Source organism: Natrix helvetica, assembly GCF_964273705.1.
Source record: "Natrix helvetica genome assembly, chromosome: 4".
Classification (NCBI taxonomy): Eukaryota; Metazoa; Chordata; class Lepidosauria; order Squamata; family Natricidae; genus Natrix; species Natrix helvetica.
This window is the reverse complement of record NC_138550.1, coordinates 74203442-74225552: the sequence shown is the minus strand read 5'-3', so window position 1 is coordinate 74225552 and position 22111 is coordinate 74203442. Positions and strand designations below refer to the sequence as shown.

Below are 22111 nucleotides of genomic sequence, written 5' to 3'. Positions count from 1 at the left end.
CAGACGTGATGGCAATTAAGAAAACTGTCTTAAAGGTGAGATGTTTCAAGCTGGCAGAATGTAGAGGCTCAAAGGGCGCCGATATAAGGGCCCGTAACACCACCTCGAGCTCCCATGACGGGTACCTATGGACGACCGGAGGTCTCAGATTGGTGGCACCCTGCAGGAAGCTACGGATGAGCAGCCACTTGGCGTCTTAGGGTGTTAGAAACTGAGAAACGCGTCCCCTGGGCTTTGACTGAATTGAAAATCTGGCAGGTCAAGGCAACACCAGAGGGTGGCTAAAGTTTCAATTCAGTCTTGGGCAGATTGGCTGAGTTTAACCCATTGCTTGGACTCTCCAAGCAGCGTACTGGAAAACAGTTCATTCTTTTAAAAAAACTTTGGAACACTGAGAAACTTGAACTAATAAGGATCAAAATTCACAATGTTGTTTATGTTCAGAATACTCAAAACTGCTGTTTAAAGTCTAATTATTTTGCACCACTGCCAATGCAGTTTTTAGGCCTTGGCAAAGATAACTTGATGATGATGAGGATGAGGATTACAGTCAGTCAGGTGTTTAGACTGGATTTGGCATTTTAACCCCCTTGGTGAGTGCTTCCGAAGGACTTGGGATAAGCAGATGTTGTTTTTGATGGATTATTATTTGTTGCAAAGTCAGCCAAATGTTTAGACTCAATTTGGCATTTTTAGTCATCTTTCTCAAGGATCTGGAATAGGCAGTTTATTTGATGTGTTAAGTTTTAAATTGTTGCAGGATGTAACAAGTAAAGCTCTAATTGACTGATGGTGATTTTGTCAATGCTGATATCACCAGGTAAACTATATTTACTTTTATGCCACAACTATACTGTTGCCATCTTCTTAACAGATTCCTAGATGATGATGTAGCCATTTTCTCTTTAGTAATACAACGTGCAATCATAAGATGTGCTTTTTATAGAATTAGGGTGGGGTTTTTTTGTTTTTAGCATATGGTACGCCAGGGATCATCAAGGTGGCTGGCTGCGTCTGTGAAAGGAATTTTTTCGGGTAGTGTTACCTTTACCCGTGGGATATGTGAATGCCAATAGGCAATCAGGGGAGGCTCATTTCTTGTCCCTACACGGTTTATTCACTTATGGGAATTGAGCCACTGACCTCAGCAGTGTGCAGGCCCATCGTCTTACCATGTGACTCACTGCGGCCCCTCTATAGAATCAGTAACACAGAGAATTAAGGATGATTAGCAACATTAATGCTACAGAAGCTCCAAAAGCAAGATTTTCTATCTGTCCTCTGGTTCTTTTTTCTAATAAACTGGCGTTCTAAAAAAAATCTTGAATATTGATAACCTTGGAGATAGATACACTTTACTGAATTTCTTCTGTACTGCTTTTTTACCTTAATGAATTGTATATGCACAGCATTCATGTTTGTAAGATTCTAAACCTGTTATTTTCTATTTTATGTGGAAATAACATCATTCTGCTAAGTAAAATAAAATTACTCTTTTACTTCTATTAATTTATTTTTCCCTATAAGAGAAGCGAAGTCTGTCTATCAACAACTGTGCTCGTCTCTGTGAGGCTTTGCCAGCCACTAAAAGTGTGCCTCTTCTCCTTCATACTGTGAGCTCTCTCTTCCCTGATATCTCTTACACTTCTTACTCTTGCACTTTTTCAGGTATGATATTATACAGTTGTTATAATTTAGCAAGATTGTTTTCTTCTTTATTTTACCCTATATCTTACATACAACATCCTAATATTACATAATATTGTATTTTGATTTTGTATTTTGAAAACACATTGGTGTTTTTCCAAGTATGTCGAAAAGTAAGCATTAACAATCTGAAATCTTGTTTAGATTCCTATGTTTCTTTGAGACTGAAACCAAAATATTTTCTAGACATATACCAATTTCCCTTGAACAATACTCACTTGTCAGTGAATATATACATATATATGTATATACAATATATGCTTTTATACTGTGAGAGACTAATTGTTTACTTTTAAATATAGCAGTTTCTTAGACTTCTACAACATTCTCAAGTTGTTAATAATCATTGGATAGTACAGTTTGAATGAGATAAATCCTCACACTACCTATTCTTGACACCTCCCTTTTCTCTCTATGTAGAAATCAGCAGCTGATTTTTCCCAGCTCACAGGAAATCACATCATGGACATAGATATATATTCCAATTCCCTTATATCTTTAAGCTTCTTTTCCAATTTAGCCAACTGTATTTGAGAAAATGAGGAAAGGGAATTAACTATGATTCTAGTTCCTAATCTTGATACAATTTTTATAGAATTGGAGTTGGATGGATAGCCTGCTAAGAGAATGGTGGCAATATCCACTGATTTACCCATGTTTGTCAACTGGAGGTCAATCATCTTAGCAAGATGAATTTATTTTAAGAGGAAGGGCAAATGGGAAATGCAAATACTTTATTTGTTCTGCTTCTTTTGGATGCAAGTCCTCACTGTAAGATTTCCAAGCTCTACCACAAAACTAAATGATACCAGAGATCTATCAAAAGATGGCTGATATTGTAAGTCCTCTTTGCGCCCTTAAGTTCTGCTTCCATTGTTAAATCATCCAGCTCTTGCTGCCATCTCCACTGTCTTGTCCTCCTTTCAGGGATGCTACCTGCTGCTAGACTCGAGAGTGCTTTTGTGAGTGATATGGCAGAAGCATTGAGTTCATTGATGTGATTTTATTTTTACCTTCCTTCCCCTTTAGAAATGCTGCTGTTCAATAGAAGAGCTGCCAAGTCCATTATTGCCTCTTCCACTCTTGTCATAGATGGAGAGGCAAGGAGGCTGTCCTGCTCTTCTTGTGGACTGATAGTTACAAATCAACTAGGAAGCATGTCTGCTAGGATTCTTGTCTTTCCCAGATTGATACAGTTTTCAGACACAACTACAAATGCCGGGCGTTCCCATTTAAATTTAGAAGTATTGGAAGCATGGCAACAATAAGAGGACTCATGTTTTTGGAACCAGAATACTATAAACCAATTTCCCAAGGAAAATTTTATTAAATAAGTTGAAACTCACATTTTGTTATGAAAAATATGGGGGGAAATAGGCTTATGCTAGTTTCACAAATCAACTTGTTCATTTGTCCACATAACATTTTGACATCTGACGAATTCAAAATATATATTTGTTAAAAACTGATCCTTCTTATCTTGAGGCCCAGAATTAATGCATTTCTCAAAAAAACCTCATGCCTCTGGGTTTTACGACGGCACACAGTAAGATAAAATGCTACACTGAAATATTGATTGTGAATGTTTCAAGAGGAAAGCCTTGCAGATGTAGTCTGTGGAAATATCATTGAACACAGATATGAAGATTCAACCAATACAAAGAAATTGTAACTAGATATACTAAGAAAAATTAAAAATTGGAGGTCAATGTTATGTTACAAATTTAATATATTCTTATGTGCTTTCACTTCATGGGTAAATCATAGATACCACAGCAAAGAACAGGTAACAACAATGAGTATAAATGCAGAATTCAATGTATTTAGTACTTTTAAGTGCACTCCCATTATGGCATTCTACCTATTCTTGTAGTAAATGGCCAGATGTACTTCCAATCACATACAGGGATATTAGATTCATAATTAGAACAGTTTCTATTTCAATCATTGTACATGTATTTCTTGCAGAGTTCAAAACATAATACATTTTTAAAAAAGGATGAATTAAACAAAAGCTGATATTTGAAATTTCTTTACAGCTACCATATTTCTTACATAAGGGAATTCATTTTATTGGAAAAAAATAATTTTGCTGAGAAGAAAGGGTGTTCTGATAAGTTCTTAGTAGTTTTAGATATCCCTTCATACTTCAGATCATAGGACATTCCCATCACAAGCCAATAGTACAAAGGCTTAAACTGTATTATATGTTTACCTTGTGCTAAGTGACAATGTTTTATATGTTAATTGATGATAAGTATGTAAATATTTTAATAAGTCAAAGACCTTTATAAGAAATAGATACAGACATTTTAAAAATGTAATTAATAAAACTTTTATATCAATCCCTATAGAAAGTGAACAACATGAACTATCAGAAAATGGATCAGGAATTGTGAATCAGCAACCAGTAAACTTATTGGGAGCAAAATATAATAGTCCTTTTTCAGACCTGGATCAATTAACTCGAAGCAGTAGTACCTCTGATATTAGAGATCAATGCAGTTCTGATATTTTCCAAGGTAATCTAGAAACACTTTGAGAAAGAATTATTTTTATATGCAATCGTTGCATGTAACATCTGAAACATTATTCATACCATGTGCTAAATTTATTTACTATGCCATTTTCTGTCTTCTATTGTTTACAATTCTGTCCAAGCATTTTAAAAATACAATTCATTATTATTTTTTATAATAACAATTTAAAAGTTCATTTTTTACATTTATACCAGTAAGACTGATGGCAATTTTTAATTATAGCCCATTTATATAAAGCATACACTAACATAGCAAAAATAAAGCCCAGTCAATTCAGTAGAATTTATTTTAAATAAATATGAATCAGATTACTCACATTTAAACAGCTTTCCTTGTTGGAATAGAAATGTCCCATACAAGGCAACAACCCCAGATATAAAAAAACAAAACAAAACAAATCTTTATTACAATCATAAACCAACATATATATTATTATCTCACCTTTTTTATATACTGTACAACTGAAGATGGCAAACAACAATCCTAAGAGATGGATTGGACTGAGAAAGTGTATCTGGTCCAAAGTTATGCAGCTGGCATTCCTGCATAAGGGTGAACTAGAACACCTTCATTGCTACATCAAACTGCCTCTGCGAAACAGATGCAAAAACATAAGAAACATTTTAATCAACCATGTTATAAATGATTTTTTATAAATGGGCATCCTTCACATGTAGCAGATTTGCAGTCATTTGGAAACCATTATATTATGCAAGATCTTGATATTCAGTGATCATATATTTTAGGTAGTATTTTTTATTCACCAGGCGGCAATAACTGTCATTTTTCAAAGCAAGCTCTTTTCCTAAATATTTAATGAGATTTTGCAGTTTGCAAAGTAACTAGCCTCAGGTAAACCTACGTTCAACACACTAATTTTTACCAGTTATTTTTTAAAAACCTTTTAAAAGAGTACACCACATTTTATTTATACATTTATGATTGTTAATATATCCATTAATTAATTAAATATGTTTAATAATGCTTATGATATGAATTTAATATTTTATTATATAAATGTAAATACACAGATATATATATATATATATATATCCATAACTTATAAAATTGTATATTTTAAATAATGAAATAAACATATTCAAATTGATTTATTAATTTTGTAATCCATAACATTCTACTCATATTTCACAGTTAGAAAAACAGAAAGTTCACAAAATTTAACTTCAGGATCCAGATCTGTTCAAAAAAATGAGACCACGAACAAGGAAAATACACTACAAGAAGTAAGTACAAATAAATAGGATCATAATGTATATTAAAAGAAGACATATTTAAATTTCATTATATTAAAATAATGTGTTGTGCTGTTATCTATGTTTTATGCTAACAATTGACAAGACCCGAATATATATATATATATATATATATATATATATATATATATATATATATATATATATATATATATATGCTGGTTTTATATATATATATATATATATATATATATATATATATATATATATATATATATATATATATATATGCTGGTTTTATATATATATATATATATATATATATATATATATATATATATATATATATATGCTGGTTTTATATATATATATATATATATATATATATGCTGGTTTTATATATATATATATATATATATATATATATATATATATATATATATATATATATATATATATATATATATATATATGCTGGTTTTGTTGTATTCGGGTCTTTTCCCGTGTACATATATATATATGTTTTTGTAGATTTTCACGGGTGTAGGTATGCTGATCTTGTTGTATTCGGGTCAGCCCTTCCTTTCCCCAGTTTACCTTATGGCTGCTTGGCCCCTTAATCGTGGCCGGCAGAGACAGAACTCCCAGCCCATGCTGGCTCAGCTGATCCACAGCGAGCAATTAAGGGGACAAACAGTCATGAGGTGACTGGACTTGCCACCTCCTGCCCCTCAAAAATATTGAGACACCACTGAAAAGAAGCCCTAACTGTTCTTTGGGGGGGGGGGTCAAAAGAAAATAAAGCCAAGTCTTATTTTGGTATATAATATGGTATAGCCGTAGCCCACAACATACATTAACATTACAAATATTTAAAACAGAACGTAATACAACATTGGCCCATACCTAGCACTGTTCAACTTGCATTTGTTTAGATAAACCTTTCTGCAGTTAATGCAAGTAGGGTTATATCCTATAGTTGTTTAAAATAAGGTGAAGGAATTTAAAAAAACCATCTGAGAGATATCCCACATCTTTTCAATATATGTCTCACAGACTGATAAATATAATTTAAGATATAAAAGCTTACTGGATAAATGTTCAGTTTGAAAAGGGAAGAACAGGAATATGAAGCTATCTATCCTCAATCACTGTTGAAGGCATAGTTTGCAGTTTTTAAAATGAATGCTTGCCAGGCTAGATAAACTATGTGGATGAAATACTTCTTTAATGGTTCAGTTTTAGACTGCCGCATCAAAGTCAGAGCCCTTCCTCAGCATATTACTGGACTGGCCTCAATAAGAAATCTTGCTTTTTCTGTTAAAAAATGAGTGCTGTGAAAAGTAGCATATTTTTTGGAGTATGACGCCTGAAGTATAAGACGCACCTAGCTTTTGGGGAGAAAAGCAAGGGAAACATATCTGCCTCTGCCTCCCAGCAATTTGCCTCCTTGCAACAAACAGCAAACAGTACAGACAATATACACTTTGTAGTGTTACTTGTATAGATGCTGTTAAAATTGATGTGCTTTCTGGAAGTATAGTTATTCTCTGCTATTTAAAAGAAGATACAATAGCACTGGGCCTCTTCAGATCAAGCATTTATTTTAAAAAGCTTCTTCATTTTGTTAAGTTGGCTTGAACGATAATAAAGCAGTCTTTAAAAAATAAGTTTGATAATTTAAACATTCTATAGGCATTTATATTTATTGACTTACCTCCTTGCAGCAAACAGCCTGATTAGCACAAGAAAAACAATCTGCCTCTGCCTTCCAGCAATTTGCCACGTGGAGCAAACAGCAAGTTCTCAATAGAGGTGGAGATAGCATCCATGCATGGGTTGACATTGTAGGCCTTCTGATTGGACTGAGTCTGATTAAAGATAGTTAAGACACGCCCCTTGTTACTAGCCTTACCCAGCTTTTCGACTCAGTTCACTTCAGAGGATGGATGTATCATTGCTATCTCCTAAAATTAAGTGGTTTTAGTGTGGTTTGTAAAGATTTATCATTGATCTCAGTTGTGGACTTTGGCTGTAGTGAGAGTTGGATTTGATCTGAGCTGTTATTTGGGGCTGGAGCAAAAGGAGCCTGAGCCACAGCTTGCCTTGAGGGACCTTTGCCTGTCCAAAGCAAACTGACAGGGCAGGAGAGTGTGGAGTATTATTTGTCTGGTCACTCAGTGTGACTCAGATCCCTGCTGGCCTCCAGCTGAGACTATCACACCTCACCAATTTCTGCCTGTGAAACCACGTCGTCCTTCATTAAATAGAAGCTGACAGGCAGCCGGAAACGCTGCGGCTGGGATGTTTTGAAGTTGCTGTTCTGGGGAGGGCTTGTCTCAAAGTGGTGGCAGCACTTTGGCTCTGTGGCCGCTGAGGCCACCCATAAAGTGTCCCTGTAGCAACGAGAGAGGCTTGTAGCGAAGAGAGGCGCGGTGGCCGGATCGCTGCCACGCTGCTTCTAGCAACCCGTTTGTGCTTCTAGCGCCAGCCCTTTGATCTCTCAAGATCAGGCTTTGCCGGTGACGCTAGCAGAGTGCTTAGGGAGACTCCGAGGCTGAAAGGCGAGGCAGCACGAATTGAGAGAGGCAGATAAGCGAACATTCGGATGGTGCTTATCTCCCTGCCGACCTCTGCGTCTCAACTAGTATTGCTAGAGCAGTTGTGGAGTGCCTCGGGCCATTAAAAAAGATGCAAACCGCCATTTTGACAGCTGCCATTTCTCCCAAGATGGCGGATGCCACTTCAGCATTGGACACTGAAGAACCTATGAGCCCAGTCAGGGCAGCCTCCAATCAAGGACTCCTAATTGCGGTGGAGGCTTCCACCTCCCAAGCAGGGGATGACCCTAAAGGGCGCAAGAGGGCAGAAAAATCTTCTGACCATTCGTCAAAGGGTAAGAAATCCTCCAAATCAGCCTCGAAGTCTGAGAGGGGGAAAGACCAGGCCACTGGCACTAAAGGCTCCAAGTCTGCATCTTACAGGTCTTCCTCTTCATCAAAAGGGCATCAGGTTCCCAAGCCAGCAGTAGATCCTTCCAACTCTCATCTATTCGCTTGGAACAGAACCCTGGACCTTTCAGTCCTCTATTTCCAATCAACACCTCAGGCCTTTGGGGATCAGGCGCTGATCTCAAAGGACACATATTGCAAGATGTCCAGTTGGGGACTGTGTGCAGCAGACCTGTTGAGACTACATTCACCCCTACAGCTGAGGGGCTTCGCCCAGACCTACAACTGCCTCCCCTGGCTTTGGCTAACATCCAATATAATAGCTTTGGCCATTACCCAGGGCATTGCTGTAGGTCTACAACAGGGGTCTGGAGCAGCCCCACCAGTAGCTCCGGTGGCTAGCTGCAGTGCTAGCCCCAACAGTGCAGAGGCCCTTGTCACCGGCTAGGTCTCACCGTAGCCAGTCTCCCATCTCAGAAGATGGGTAGATTAAGGACCCTGAATTTTCTGGAGATGAGGCAGTTCCAGAAAAAGCCTCATTCTTAGGTCTGTTCCAGCCAGCCCACTTCAAGACCTTGCTGACCAAGGCTAAAGCTTCAGCCACCTTTGCAGCACTGCCGACCGCTCTGGTGACTGCAATAGCTTCTGCTTCGACTGATTCGTTTTTTACGGAACAGATGGTGGAAACAGAGACCTTTCCTGCCCCAAAACTATTTCTGAATGTGGTGCAACACCAGTGGGCATCCCCAATATCAGGCCCTACACCATCATCTATAGACAAGAAGTTCTACAATGTGGCCAATGACCTGGGACAACATCTCCAAGTTCTGATGATCGACGCCCCGATAGCGGTCCTTTTCACGGCGACCACTATGTCTGGATCACAAGAAGAGGTCCTCAAGCCAGAGGACAAGAGACCTGACCTCACAATGCAGCGCGGTCATCAAGCGGCGGCTTGGGCAGTGTGGGCTTCAACTACTGCATCTTTCTTCTCACAATCCTGCTTCTTTTGTCTCCAACAGCTCCAGCAAAGAATTCCAGCAGCTGATTCGAGGGCACATCAAGATTTAAATAAGATAGTGGCTGCAGTCCAATTCATGGCCAATGCTACACTTAATACCACGAGATTTGTATCTAGGGCCATGGCTTCATCTATGGCTTCACCAATGGCAGGCGGACATGAGGCATAGGTGGCCTCTGGCCTCTGCCCCTTATAAAGGGGGGTCCCTGTTTGGAGAGGCTCTAGAGCCACTTCTTATAAAGAACAAAGATAAAAGAAAAAATTTATCCTCAGCTTCCAGGAAAGGGGCACCCCGTGCAACACCATATACCAGGAGAAAGCCCTTTCGGGCGCAGAACTACGGTACCTCCTTTCGAGGCCACGATTATGGGTCCCCAGGTTTTAGGGCCCAGGGGGGATATTGCCAGAGACAGCGTTAGCAATCCTACAGATACCAGAGGGGCAGCCAGACCAAGAAGCCCTTTCGGAGGGGAGGTCACAACTTCCGCAAGTTTTAGATCCCTTTACACCTCCATACCAATCGAGGGGTGTTTAGCCTTTTTCGCTGACCAGTGGGATGAGATTACCTCTGACGACTGGGTACGACATACCATTAGGTCAGGCTTATCTCTAGAATTCCTCTCCACACTCCCAAGTTTCTTTATTTGTTGCCTGGTGTCCCGCAATCCAGACAGACAAACCCTCATGAATTTGGCAATACAACACCTCTTGGACATCAAGGCTGTCCAACTGGCTCTGGGCGACCAATTACATCAGGGTTTGTATTCTATTCTTTTTGTTATTTCCCTCAGGGGGTTGGAGAGCAATTCTAGACCTAAAACAGCTCAACCGTCACTTAAAATATTGCAGATTTAAAATGCATTTGTTGCATTCTATTTTGAGGTGCAGGAAGGTGACCTCACTTTGACATGACGGAGGCTTACCTGCACATCCCTATTCCGCCTGAAGACCGCAAATTTCTGTTATTTGTGCGGCACTATCAGTACAATGCCCTGCCATTCAGCCTTTCCTCTGCCCCCGAGCACTCACCAAGGTGCTGGCAGCAATGGCAGCACATCTGAGGGCTGCGACCATGCGTGTCCATTGCTACCTTGATGATACATTGTTACAATCCAGGTCATTTCTGGAGCAAGACGGGACTTAGAGATAACACTACACACCTTGGAGGTCCATGGGTTTTCTATAAACAGACAAAAGTCACCTTGAACCCACCACCTGGATTTTAACCTGGGGGCATGGATTGATTCTGTTTCTGGGCAGGTTTTCCTGTCACAGGATAGGCAAGCAACTATTGAACAACTGGTTGGAGAGGTTTTGAGTCAGCGCAGGGTCTCCCTGGCCACCTTATCCCGCTTGCTGGGGGAACTAGTATTGGCTATCAACATCGTGCCTTGTGCACGCCTACACACTAGGGAGCTACAGTGGTTTCTCTTATCCATTCAGAAGGCACGCAGGAGTAATCACTGGTGAAGGTCACTGTTCTCGTGGACATTCTCCAGTCTCTCCGCTGGTGGAGGTCGACGGCCATCACCAGGGGCTGCCACTTCAGGGTCGTTCACAGGGTGACAGTTACCATGGACGCTAGCCTTTGCGGCTGGTAAGGACATCTGCAGGTGCAGATGGCCCAGGGACAATGTCACCAGGTGGACAGGACTCACAACATAAACTGGTTGGAACTCAGAGCCATCCACCTGGCCTTCCAGAGGTTTCTCGGCACTATTGCCAGCCAACACGTATTAGTCTTGATGGGCAATGTGGTCACCAAAGCCCACGTGAACTGTCAAGGCAGCACAAAGTCCAAGACACTCATGAAGGAAGCCAAGGACTGGGCCTCTGGGCGGAGAGGCACTTGGCTTCATTGACAGCAAAACATATCTCAGGGGTGGCAAATGTTTGGGCCAACTGGCTCAGCCAAGCCAAGGTGGACCATGCGGAAGGGCGCCTCCATCCTCATCTATTCCAGCTGATCTTGAATCGCTTTGGCTCGCCAGTTGTAGAACTCTTCGCCACCCCAGACAACATACAGCTCCCCCACTTCTACGCGAGGTTTCGGATGCAAGGGGCGAAGGGGACGGACGCTGTCAGGTGTCGATGGCCCTTCAGGCTTCTTTATGCATTTCGCCCACTGCACCTGATTCCTCGGGTGTTGCACTAGGTGATCAATGCAAAAGCAGAGGTGATTCTGGTGGCTCCTCATTGGCCACGACGGCCGTAGTTTGCTGACCTACAGACCTTGTCAGTGGCCAGACCCTGGAGGATCCCTCAGGCCAAGGGTGTCCTCAGCCAGGGGTTGCTGGAGCATCAAAACCCTCAGTGGCTCCAGTTGACCACCTGGTGCTTGACAGTTTTTCCTCCAGGGTCATTGGCATGATCCAGGCCTCCAGGAGGCCCTCCACAGTCCGCATATATGATGCTACATGGCATAATTTATGTAAATGGTGTGAAGCCAAGACCTTTCATCCTTCATCTGCTTCTGTACTCCAGGTATTGGAATTTCTCCAAGATGGGCTGGAGAAAGGGCTATTACCTAATCCACTGAAGAGGCAGGTAGCAGCTCTGGCCACTATTCTGCTTTGGGGGGGGGGGAACCTTTGTCCCATCACCCGACTGTAAGAAGGTTCTTAAAGGGTGCGGTCAATTTGAGACCACTGCCTATTCACCACTACCCCATGTGGGATTTGTCAAAAGTTTTATCAGCTCTAACGGGCTCCCCATTTGAACCTCTACGATCTGTGGAACTGCAGTTCCTTACGTGGAAAGTTGCCTTCCTGGTGGCTATCACCTCCGCCAGGAGGATCTCGGAACTGCAGGTGCTGTCAGTGAGGGAGGATCTTTGTACCTTCCACACTGATAGGGTGGTCCTACAGGTAGCCCCTTCGTTTATACCCAAGGTTTCATCCTGGTTTCACCGGGCACAGGAGGTCATTTTACCCAACTTCTGCCCCTCAACTAACCATCCCTTGAAGAGAAGATGGCACAAGCTGGATGTGCAATGTGCCCTTAAGGTATATATAAGTCGCACGTCTGACTTTAGGAGGTCTAAAACGCTGTTTGTAACGTTTCAGCCCGCGACTCTAGGTCGGAAGGTATCTGCCTCGATCATCTGCAGGTGGATCCACAGCTGTATTGCTACAGCATATAGTGCACACCATGAACCCGTGCCTAGAGGCATAACTGCGCACTCTATGATAAGTGCAGCTACTACGGCAGCCTGGGCAACCCAAGCTTCTCTGGATGAGATCTGCAGGGCGGCCACCTGGGCTTCACCTTCCTTGTTCATTAACAACTATAAAATAGATACTTTTGCATCTGCGAAGGCAGCATTTGGCCGCAGGGTATTACAGGCGGCGCATTCGACCATGCCTGTTTCTGATCAGTCTGATTCTCTCCCGTAGGGACAATAAGGCTTGGGTATGTCCCATGCATGGGTGCTATCTCCACCTCTATTGAGAAAGGGCATTGGTACTTACCTGATATGCCTCTTCTAATAGGGTGGAGATCTTGAGGTTATAGATGTCACGAGGGGTTATGTTTCAGGTTGTTTATTGTCAAGTAAGTTTTGATACTATTTGATTGTAGATAAGTTATTGTTTACTAAAATTGTGCGATGACATGTTGAGTCTGTCTATGGATGTCACGAGGGGTTCTGTCTATGGATGTCACGAGGGGTCCATATTCTTCGCCAAAAAGCTAGCAACAAGGGGCGTGTCTTAACTATCTTTAATCAGACTCAGTCCAATCAGAAGGCGGACAATGTCAACCCATGCATGGATGCTATCTCCACCCTATTAGAAGAGGTGTATCAACGCCCTTTTCACTTTAAATTTCTCCTGATCATCAGCTGTTTCAGGCTGCAGGGATTACTATAGCCCAGTGGTTCTCAACCTTCCCAATGCCGCGACCCTTTAATACAGTTCCACATGTTGTGGTGACCCCCAACCATAAAATTGGTCTCTCAGTTCCGAAGACCATCGAAAATATGTTTTTATCCGATGGTCTTAGGCGACCCCTGTGAAAGGGTCGTCAACCCCACAGGTTGAGAACCACTGCTATAGCCTATTGCAGCCTCTGCCAGCCCCTGTTTGCTGCAAGAAGATAAATTCCTGGAGGCAGAGGCCAAAGGGTTGGGTCTGGTGGGTGGGTGAGACTACATTCAGTGTATAAGACGCACCCAAATTTTCACTTTTTGGGGGGGGAAGGTGCGTCTTATACTCTGAAAAATACTGTATACAACAAGTTTTAAAACTCATTGCAATTACAATTACCGTATTTTTCAGAGTATAAGACTCACCAAGGTTTTGAAGAGGCTTTTTTTTTAAAGTAGGTAGATAGATAGAAGGATAGAGAGGGAGAGAAAGAAAGAGAAATACAGTAGGTAGGTAGGTAGAATAGGTAGGTAGGTAGATAAAGGGATAGAGAGAAAAATAGAGATAAATAGAGAAATACAGTAGGTAGGTAGGGAGAGAGAGAGTAAGTAGGTAGATGTTTCCAGGTGTATTTATCCATGTGCTGGAGAAGGAAACTTTGTTTCTGCTGGCACAGCACTTGATCAATGTAATTCTCATCAGTTAAAGAGCTTTCCAAAAGGGAAAAAAAAATTTTTGCACTCTGCAAACCTCCGAAAAACAGCCTGTTTTTCGCGAAAACGGGCCTGTTTTTTTTTTTTTTTCAAATAAAAGATATGAACAGCCTTGGGGCAGCTTGCAGAGTGCTCCGGGGGGGGGGGGGGGGGGGCAAAAACGGGCCTGTTTTTTGTCAAACAAATTGCATGCATAGCCTTATGGAGGCTTATAGAGTGCTGCTGGAGGCTGGGGGGGGGCAAAAACTGGCCCATTTTTGCTCATTTCTGCCCTCCCCAGCCCCAGAAGCTCTATGAAAGCCTTTTGAATTTGAATAGAATGCTTTGTGTTATCAATTCTTTTTTTTAACATATACATTCACATGTCCTTTTTATTTTCTTTTTTATCCCTGTTAATTATTTTAACAAGTTTTGCTGTCCTTTTCATCTCTGAACATAGAAAAATAAATGAAATCAAATAATTAAGGAATGATATCCAATATTGTGAAGCTTATACAGTAGTAGTGTGTGAGATTGATCAGTGCTTTGACAGAGAAAAATTATGAAGCTGTGTTGCAATTATTCTATTAATATATAAAACATTTTTTTCACAAAATCATGCAGGCAAGCAACACTCCATCTGAATTAAATCTCAAGACAGACAGACAGCATGGAAATCAGAAAGAGAAAGAAAAATGTGAGTGTTTCAGAAAAATCACTATTGAAATGATTGGTGAAATAGAATACTGTATACTGATGTCACCAGATTCATATAGTAACATTTTCTATTTTAATTACTTCAGTCATATTTTCAGATTTTATTACTGTAGCCTATTTTATATTTCACTTTTTTTTATTTAGGTGAAAGTATTAGTAGTGATACTTCTATTGGATACAACAATGAAATGGGCATGAGTTTGGCTACCTGGCAAACATGTGAAGAAAATAATGATATATCCATGCACGCTGACATTTCCATGGATCCAGAAGCCCATCAGTGGTTGGCTACCAACTTCTCAGGTATGTAGTCTTAAAAGAGAAAGATAAACTGAATTGGTATTAATCATAACATTATACTTCAGCTAAGGAAACTGAGTTATGAAATGGTTGAGCTTTCTACCATCTTGTTTGGAGATAAAACAAAGGACATGACATCATTCATTCATTCCATGCGCAGAGGCTTGTACTAGCTCTTCAGTTTTGCCTTCCCTAGTGATTAGTCCTTTTATTTCTTCCCAGACATGGGAACATATATGGTATTGTCATATTTCTTAAGTGCCTAAACTCTATTAACTTTTAATATATGTAATAGAAGAGTGTATGTCTGTATAAGTGTAAACTTTTATTTTTGCATTTACTTTTCCATTGATACAATAATCCTCCAAAGTGAGAAATAGCTGGCATACCTTGATTGGGTTTTAGATACAAGTCCAATATGTTTTTTCTTCTGGGAAATTTAATCAATGTGTTAATTTTTAACATGCTGATGTTCAAAAACATTTTATTCAAGCTGCTGCGTTTATGCTTTTATTGTCTTTATCATCTACTTTTTTCTTATTATATTGTATTTTATATTTCAATTGTTCTAGAAATTTGCATGATTTTATTCCAGTATAACTAAATGGAAAACCAGGTTTCTTTTTTTAAAAAAATACTTTTATATTTCATCATTATAAGACATGTATATGATTTCAATAAAGTGGTATTTAAGCATTGTTGATGTTATAAAGGTCTATCTTTACACCTTTACACCAAGATAGGGGAAAATAAAATTTATATGTTTGTATTTTGTTTCTATATTTTAAATGAATAAAATTTGATATCTTTTTCTGTTTTTGCACATATGTTAATATGTGCAAAGGCTAATGCAAACCATTCTTTCTTTCAGACAGCAGTGAATTCCTTGCTGATGACTATAGTATAATTGCTGGTGGCACTCTTACTGGATGGCATCCTGACTCTGCAGCTGTATTGTGGAGAAGAACTTTAGGAATTCTTGGAGATGTGAACAATATCCAGTCTCCTAAAATACATGCCAGAGTTGTTGAATATCTCTTTGAGTTATGGCACAAATTAGCAAAGGTAAGGTTGAATGTTATGATAAATTTACTGTGAGGTAAGCAGCTAAAATAAACATTGTATAATATATTCAAATCAAATAATTGTAGTTCCTGAAAAATAATTAACAATATAATTTAATGATAGAAATGCCTTGACTATTTGCAGTAAGCCACCCAAAATGCACAAAAGTACTCCCATTTTTTTTGCCCCACACATGTTAAAAAACAGAGGCTAACTTGCTAGATGTGGTCCCTACGTCAAACATTTTGGAACCCTGTATTTTATCTAGTATGATGGTTTCCAATAGCAGACATTTGCTAAACGAATATTGGACTAAATAAGGAATAAATGAACTAAAATCCAGCAATATTTAGAAAGCGATGGATTCTCCATCATTCCACTAATGTGTTTAGAACAATTTTAATGTATATTTCTTTTTGGCAAGCTAATGGATCTTGTTCCATAGAAAATGGAGACATTTGCAAACAACTGCTCCAATTTCAGAACCCTGTTCATCACTTTTTTCAATGATGAAAAAAGGCAATAGGAGAAATGCATATTTAAAATTCCATTGATTCCTGTAAAATGAAGAAAAGAAAGAACATGTATAGATCATCTCATGTCTTGGTCTCATCAACTAAATTTATTCTAATCAGCTAGAAAATAACTGAGAACCAATATTTTGCATGTAAATGTTTAAGAAGAATGCAACTAACTTTATAAGGCTGATGAAATTTAAAACACTTAAATTATTTCTTGTTTATTTGTTTTAGATAAGAGACAATCTGGCAATAAGTCTGGATAACCAGTCTACTCCATGCCCTCCTGTTTTAATTCCACCACTTAGAATATTTGCATCATGGTTGTTCAAGGTAAGTTAGTTGTTTGTTTCCTTTTGCATGAAAATGCAAATAGTTCGTGGATGGACTTGGAACAGAGGGAAAGTTTTTTTATTGCCAAACAAGATGCCCTATTTAGAATTTTCCAGAATTACTCAGAATGCTTTTAGTGTCTTGTGTTCCAGGTGAAGAAAGTCAGAAACATTTTGAACATTCCACAAGAGGTGTGCATGACAGAGAAAATGTATTTCTGTTTGAAACTGGGTAAAGTAGCCTTACTCAGCATGTTCTGAGTCAGCTGTATCCACTCTGACATATTGAGTGATCCATGTTCCAAACTTTCTGAATCTTCCGACCACATAATATAATGAGAACTTAAAAGACCTCCCAAAATAGTGTAGGTGATATTGTATGATGACTGCTCCTACTATGCAATCTAAAAAAAAAAGTGAAGGGCAAATTTTGTTGAAATAATAAAAATAAATTAAAATGTCTCTTAACACCCAATGGAAGCAGCAATTATAATACATTGTTTTGTTTTTTAAAGTGATTTACTTACCCCAAATCCAGAAACCAATCTATTTGTATTCGGTATGATTTGAACAAATAAAAAGTTCAATTATTTCCTAAATTATACTAGCTCCAATGAAAATATACTGCTAACCACTGTAGCATGAAGATCATATTCTGTGTTTAAACCAAAAGTTAACAAAGCCAACATAGTAAGTATAGGTAGTCCTCGACTTATGACCACAGTGGAGCTCAAAATTTCTGTTGCTAAGCAAAACATTTGTTAAGTGAATTTTGCCCCATTTTATGGCTTTTCTTGCCACAGTTGTTAATTGAATCATTGCAGTTATTAGGTTAGTAACACAATTGTTAAGTGAATGTGGCTTCCCCATTGACTTTATTTGTCAAACGGTCTGAATTTTGATCACGTGACTATGGGGATGCTGCAAAAGTGTGAAACTCGACCATAAGTAACCTTTTCCAGTGCCATTATAACTTCACTTAATGGTTCAATTAAAGTGACCATTACGACGGTCACTTAATGAACTGTTGTAAGATGAGGACTACATGTATAGCTTAATGCATGCGTATAACTTTGTATTTTACCTAATGTCTACCTTTGTGTGCAAGAAGGTATACTGTAGAACCCAACATATATGTGCAAATAAGCCATAAATTCTACTTTCCCCATAGCAAAGTTTTTAAAAAGATAGTTGTGAGCATTTTTTTTACTATGTGTAGCCTAAGGTTGGTTATCCAGAATCGCCTTTATGGAAACAATGCAGCATGTTTTGTGGGGTGTGACCTCAGGGACAACGGATCCTGCTTACCCAGGCAAATCAATGATTGAGGCTTAACCATTGCCCTGTACAGTAACAGAGTTGGAAGGGACCTTGGAGGTCATCTAGTCCAGCCCCCTGCTCACGCAGGAGACCTATACTAGGGATTCGAACTGCCGACCTTTCTGATTGACAAGTTCAGTGTCTTAGCCACTGAGCCACTTAGTCAGTGATAGGTGACTACAGAAATGGTAGTGGGCCACAGGAAGGTAGGAATTGTGGGGATTTGAACAGATTTGCTGAAACCTACTTGTTGAGAAGGAATATATAAAACTTGTATCATCACACTTGGCATTACTGGAGGTTTGCACTAGATTTGAAAACTTATCTATTTATGAATTAACAATTTAAGATCAACAATTTGATTTTTTTGGGAGTGTTTAAAAAAATATTTCGGACTAGCATCAGAAATAGAATCAAAACCACCCTGGTGAGGATATTTACATATTTTAATATATAACGGTCTGGTGGTTTCAGAGTTCACAAATGATTTAACAAAATGTTTTTTTTAGGCTACAACTTTACCCGATGAATATAAAGAAGGAAAGATTCATGCCTACAAACTGATATGTGCTATGATGACAAGACGTCAAGATTTTATGCCAAATCCTGACTACCTGGTGCATTTTTATCTTATCATGCACATTGGCTTAACTAATAAAGATCAGGTATTAATGAGATCGTTCTAATTTTAAAACTGAATTGCACTAATTAATACAATTTGCCTAATTTGGATCATAAGATATTTTTTGTGTAAATGAAAGGAAATTCTGGAGTAGATTGAAATGAGGCTAAGGGGAAGAATGAATAGAGAAAAAATGAATAACTTTTTTTCCAACATAGGATACAGCCTTTAATAGAAGGGCTTTCACCTCAAACCATTTTCACTTCATTTCTTACTGAAAACTGGTTGTCCTAGATATCCCTAGTATAAAGAGCATTTAGTTGCTTTTCCAGAAACAGCAGTTCTTCTACAATCTCACTTTGCCTGGAGAAGCCAAAGTGGGTTTCCACAGGCAACAAAGAAACACAAAGCCTATAGTTTTGTGAGATGGTTAAACTCACAGATCTAGCCATTTGTCAGAAGTATCTAACAATCACAGATGTTTTCTGGTTTACCTATTAATGTATTATGTATTATTTGTTTGATTTTATTCATGAGAGGATTGCCAAACACTTTTTTTTTAGATTACAATTTCAGCAGATGAATGTAAAGAAGGATTTAGGGGGCTTCTAGTATTGCAAACTTTGAGAAAGCCTGTCTTAGACTATAAAGGTGTCAAAAGCATCTGATTGAATTCTTCTGGATGACTTACAGGTTTAAAGGCCTAAAGATGTGAACTAAATACTTGACATTGTTCAGCAAAAGACCTTTCTAGTTATTCTTTACTTCTTACAGCTTATTCAGAAATTCTGCCTCATTCAGATATAAGATATTTGAATATATCAGATATATTATATAGCTAAATATGTTCATGAAAACCAATTGTAATTTGTGGTGGTGGGAAATTTTACAAGGATTCTTCCTAGGAGCACCACAATGGGTTCTAATGCTTTTCTGTTATGCTTCCAATTACAGACTCAGAGTGGTTAATTTCTTAAAGCATCTTTAGCTCAACTTCAGACTAAAACTGAATTACAGCTAGAGGCATGTGGACAAATGCTTGGGAAATGGTTAGTGGGCCGTCCTTGCATCAGAGCAAGATGTGATTTTGGGCTAGGCAAAGAATTGTACTTTTCTTGGAAATGAGAGTAGAGGGAAAGTAAAGAAGCTGGAATTGGAACCAATTATTGCTAAATTATATAATCCCCCTCAGTGTATTATATGTAATGTAATCTTTAGTAAGAATAGAATCAGTAGTAGGTTATGACTGGTACGCCCCGGCACGGGCGTACCGGTGCCTGCTGGGAGCACCAGTACCATTCCGGTACGGTGCTCTGGAGGGCCCACCTGCCCGCCTGTGCTCCTTATCGGTATTTGAGGTTTTCAGGGCTTATGCGCACGAAACGTACAGCGCCTGTGTGGCGCTCCGCCAAGCAGCTGGAGCATTGCAGGCGGTAAGGCCCTGCGCACCATATTGGTTGCAACGGGATCCGGAACCCACCACTGAATAGAATGCTCAGCTGGATCTGGGAGTTATAAATTTGGTCTTACAAAGAATGAACTTAGCCTCATTATAAGAGGTCCCACGAGAGCATTCCTAAAAAAATGGATCCTGAAGATCTGAATAATTATAAATAGGATGGATTTGGTTTAAATCAAATTGATTCAATTCATAATTTAATTCACTAGTCAGGGAGAGCCAATTTAATGTTTTAAATCATTTCACTTATCAGGAATATTTTGCAATCATCATTTTTAATAAAAGTGTTTGTTTGATACAGTATGAATGCAATGGTTTATTCAGGGATATATATAAATTTTAGAATGTACTTACATTTAATTCCATTTTTGTCAGATTTTTAAAAAATCATTTTTATATAAAATAAAATTAGAATATTAATAGCAAATTAGCAGTTATGTAGTTGTGAAAACATTAGGAGATGAACCAGCTTCAGCTGAATTATTTGTGGGTATTTGAGAGATACATTTGCCATGTTATAACAGCATAACCACCAGCTGCTTTTAAATTGGCTTGTTCTCACTAATTTTCTTCAGCAAACAATAAAAATAGATTATTACTTAAAAAATAAAAATAGATTATTACTTAAAAAATTCAGCTGAATTATTTGTGGGTATTTGAGAGATACATTTGCCATGTTATAACAGCATAACCACCAGCTGCTTTTAAATTGGCTTGTTCTCATTCATTTTCTTCAGCAAACAATAAAAATAGATTATTACTTAAAACGTGCTCTTCTGATTTAAAGTACATTTTGTTAAAAATAAAGAATAGACCATTTAAATCAAGACAGCAGAAAACATTTAAAACTTTGGTAAAAGGCAAATAAAGTGTTCATCTGTTCCTTTTTTTTCAGAGACTGGCAAAAGAAAGACAAATTGTCTTGCTTTTCAGTTTCCAAATTGCTTTGCAGTTTTCAGTGAATTATTCCAGAGGAAGAGAACACTCTTTGTAAACCAACAAAACTAATTGCCGCTCTTACAATTTGGATTAACTCCTTCAGTTTCTGAATCCAAATGTTTAAATTTCTTACTTAAGCTTCCTTTGTTGACAATCTCATGATCAAACATACATATATGGATTGGATCACTCTTAACCTCATTTGGTCTAATAATTAAGGCATTAGGTTAGAAACCAATAATTAGAATAACTGAGTTGGAAAGTAACTTGTAGTTCATCTAGTCCAGCGATGGCAAACCTTTTTTGGCTCGCGTGCCACAAGTGGGGGGAAGTGCAGGGGGGTCGTGTGCGGGTGTGCCGCACCCATAATGCAACGTGCGACCCCCCAGTGCGCATGCGGGCACAACGCGCGATCCCCCCCATTTTTACATGTTTTTTTCGCCCTCCCCAGGCTCCAGAGGCTTTATAGGAGCCTGGGGAGGGCGACAAGAGCCAAAAGCCATTTTTCGCCCTCCCCAGGCTCCTATAAAGCCTCTGGAGCCTGGGGAGGGCGAAAAATGGCTTTTAAAAAGGGTGAAATCAGCTGGCCAGCGCACACATGCGCACTGGCCAGCTGACAGGGCAGCGCCTCGCGTGCCCTGACAAATGGCTCTGCGTGCCACTTGTGGCACGCGTGCCATAGGTTTGCCATCACTGATCTAGTCCAACCCCTGGTCAAGCAGGAGATCCTATACCATTTCTGACAGATGCTGCCCCATCTCTTCTTGAAAGCATCCAGTGATGAAGCACTCAAATTTCTGAAAGCAAGCTGTTGGTTGATTGTTCTTACTGTCAGAAAATTTCTCATT

The 22111-nt window shown here is 39.0% G+C and overlaps 1 protein-coding gene across 2 annotated transcripts in view; it reads left to right on the top strand.

The window, feature by feature from the left end:
* Positions 1-22111, top strand: part of RALGAPA2 (Ral GTPase activating protein catalytic subunit alpha 2) — a 192922-nt gene that overhangs the window by 69973 nt on the left and 100838 nt on the right. The window contains exons 17-24 of one of the 2 annotated variants that reach the window (XM_081950241.1): positions 1528-1668; positions 4062-4229; positions 5400-5491; positions 14616-14688; positions 14853-15011; positions 15880-16073; positions 16826-16924; positions 18753-18908. In XM_081950241.1, the coding sequence (XP_081806367.1) occupies positions 1528-1668; positions 4062-4229; positions 5400-5491; positions 14616-14688; positions 14853-15011; positions 15880-16073; positions 16826-16924; positions 18753-18908 (1082 nt within the window). The remainder of the gene's footprint in view (positions 1-1527; positions 1669-4061; positions 4230-5399; positions 5492-14615; positions 14689-14852; positions 15012-15879; positions 16074-16825; positions 16925-18752; positions 18909-22111) is intronic. The other variant, XM_081950242.1, reaches the window with a different exon arrangement.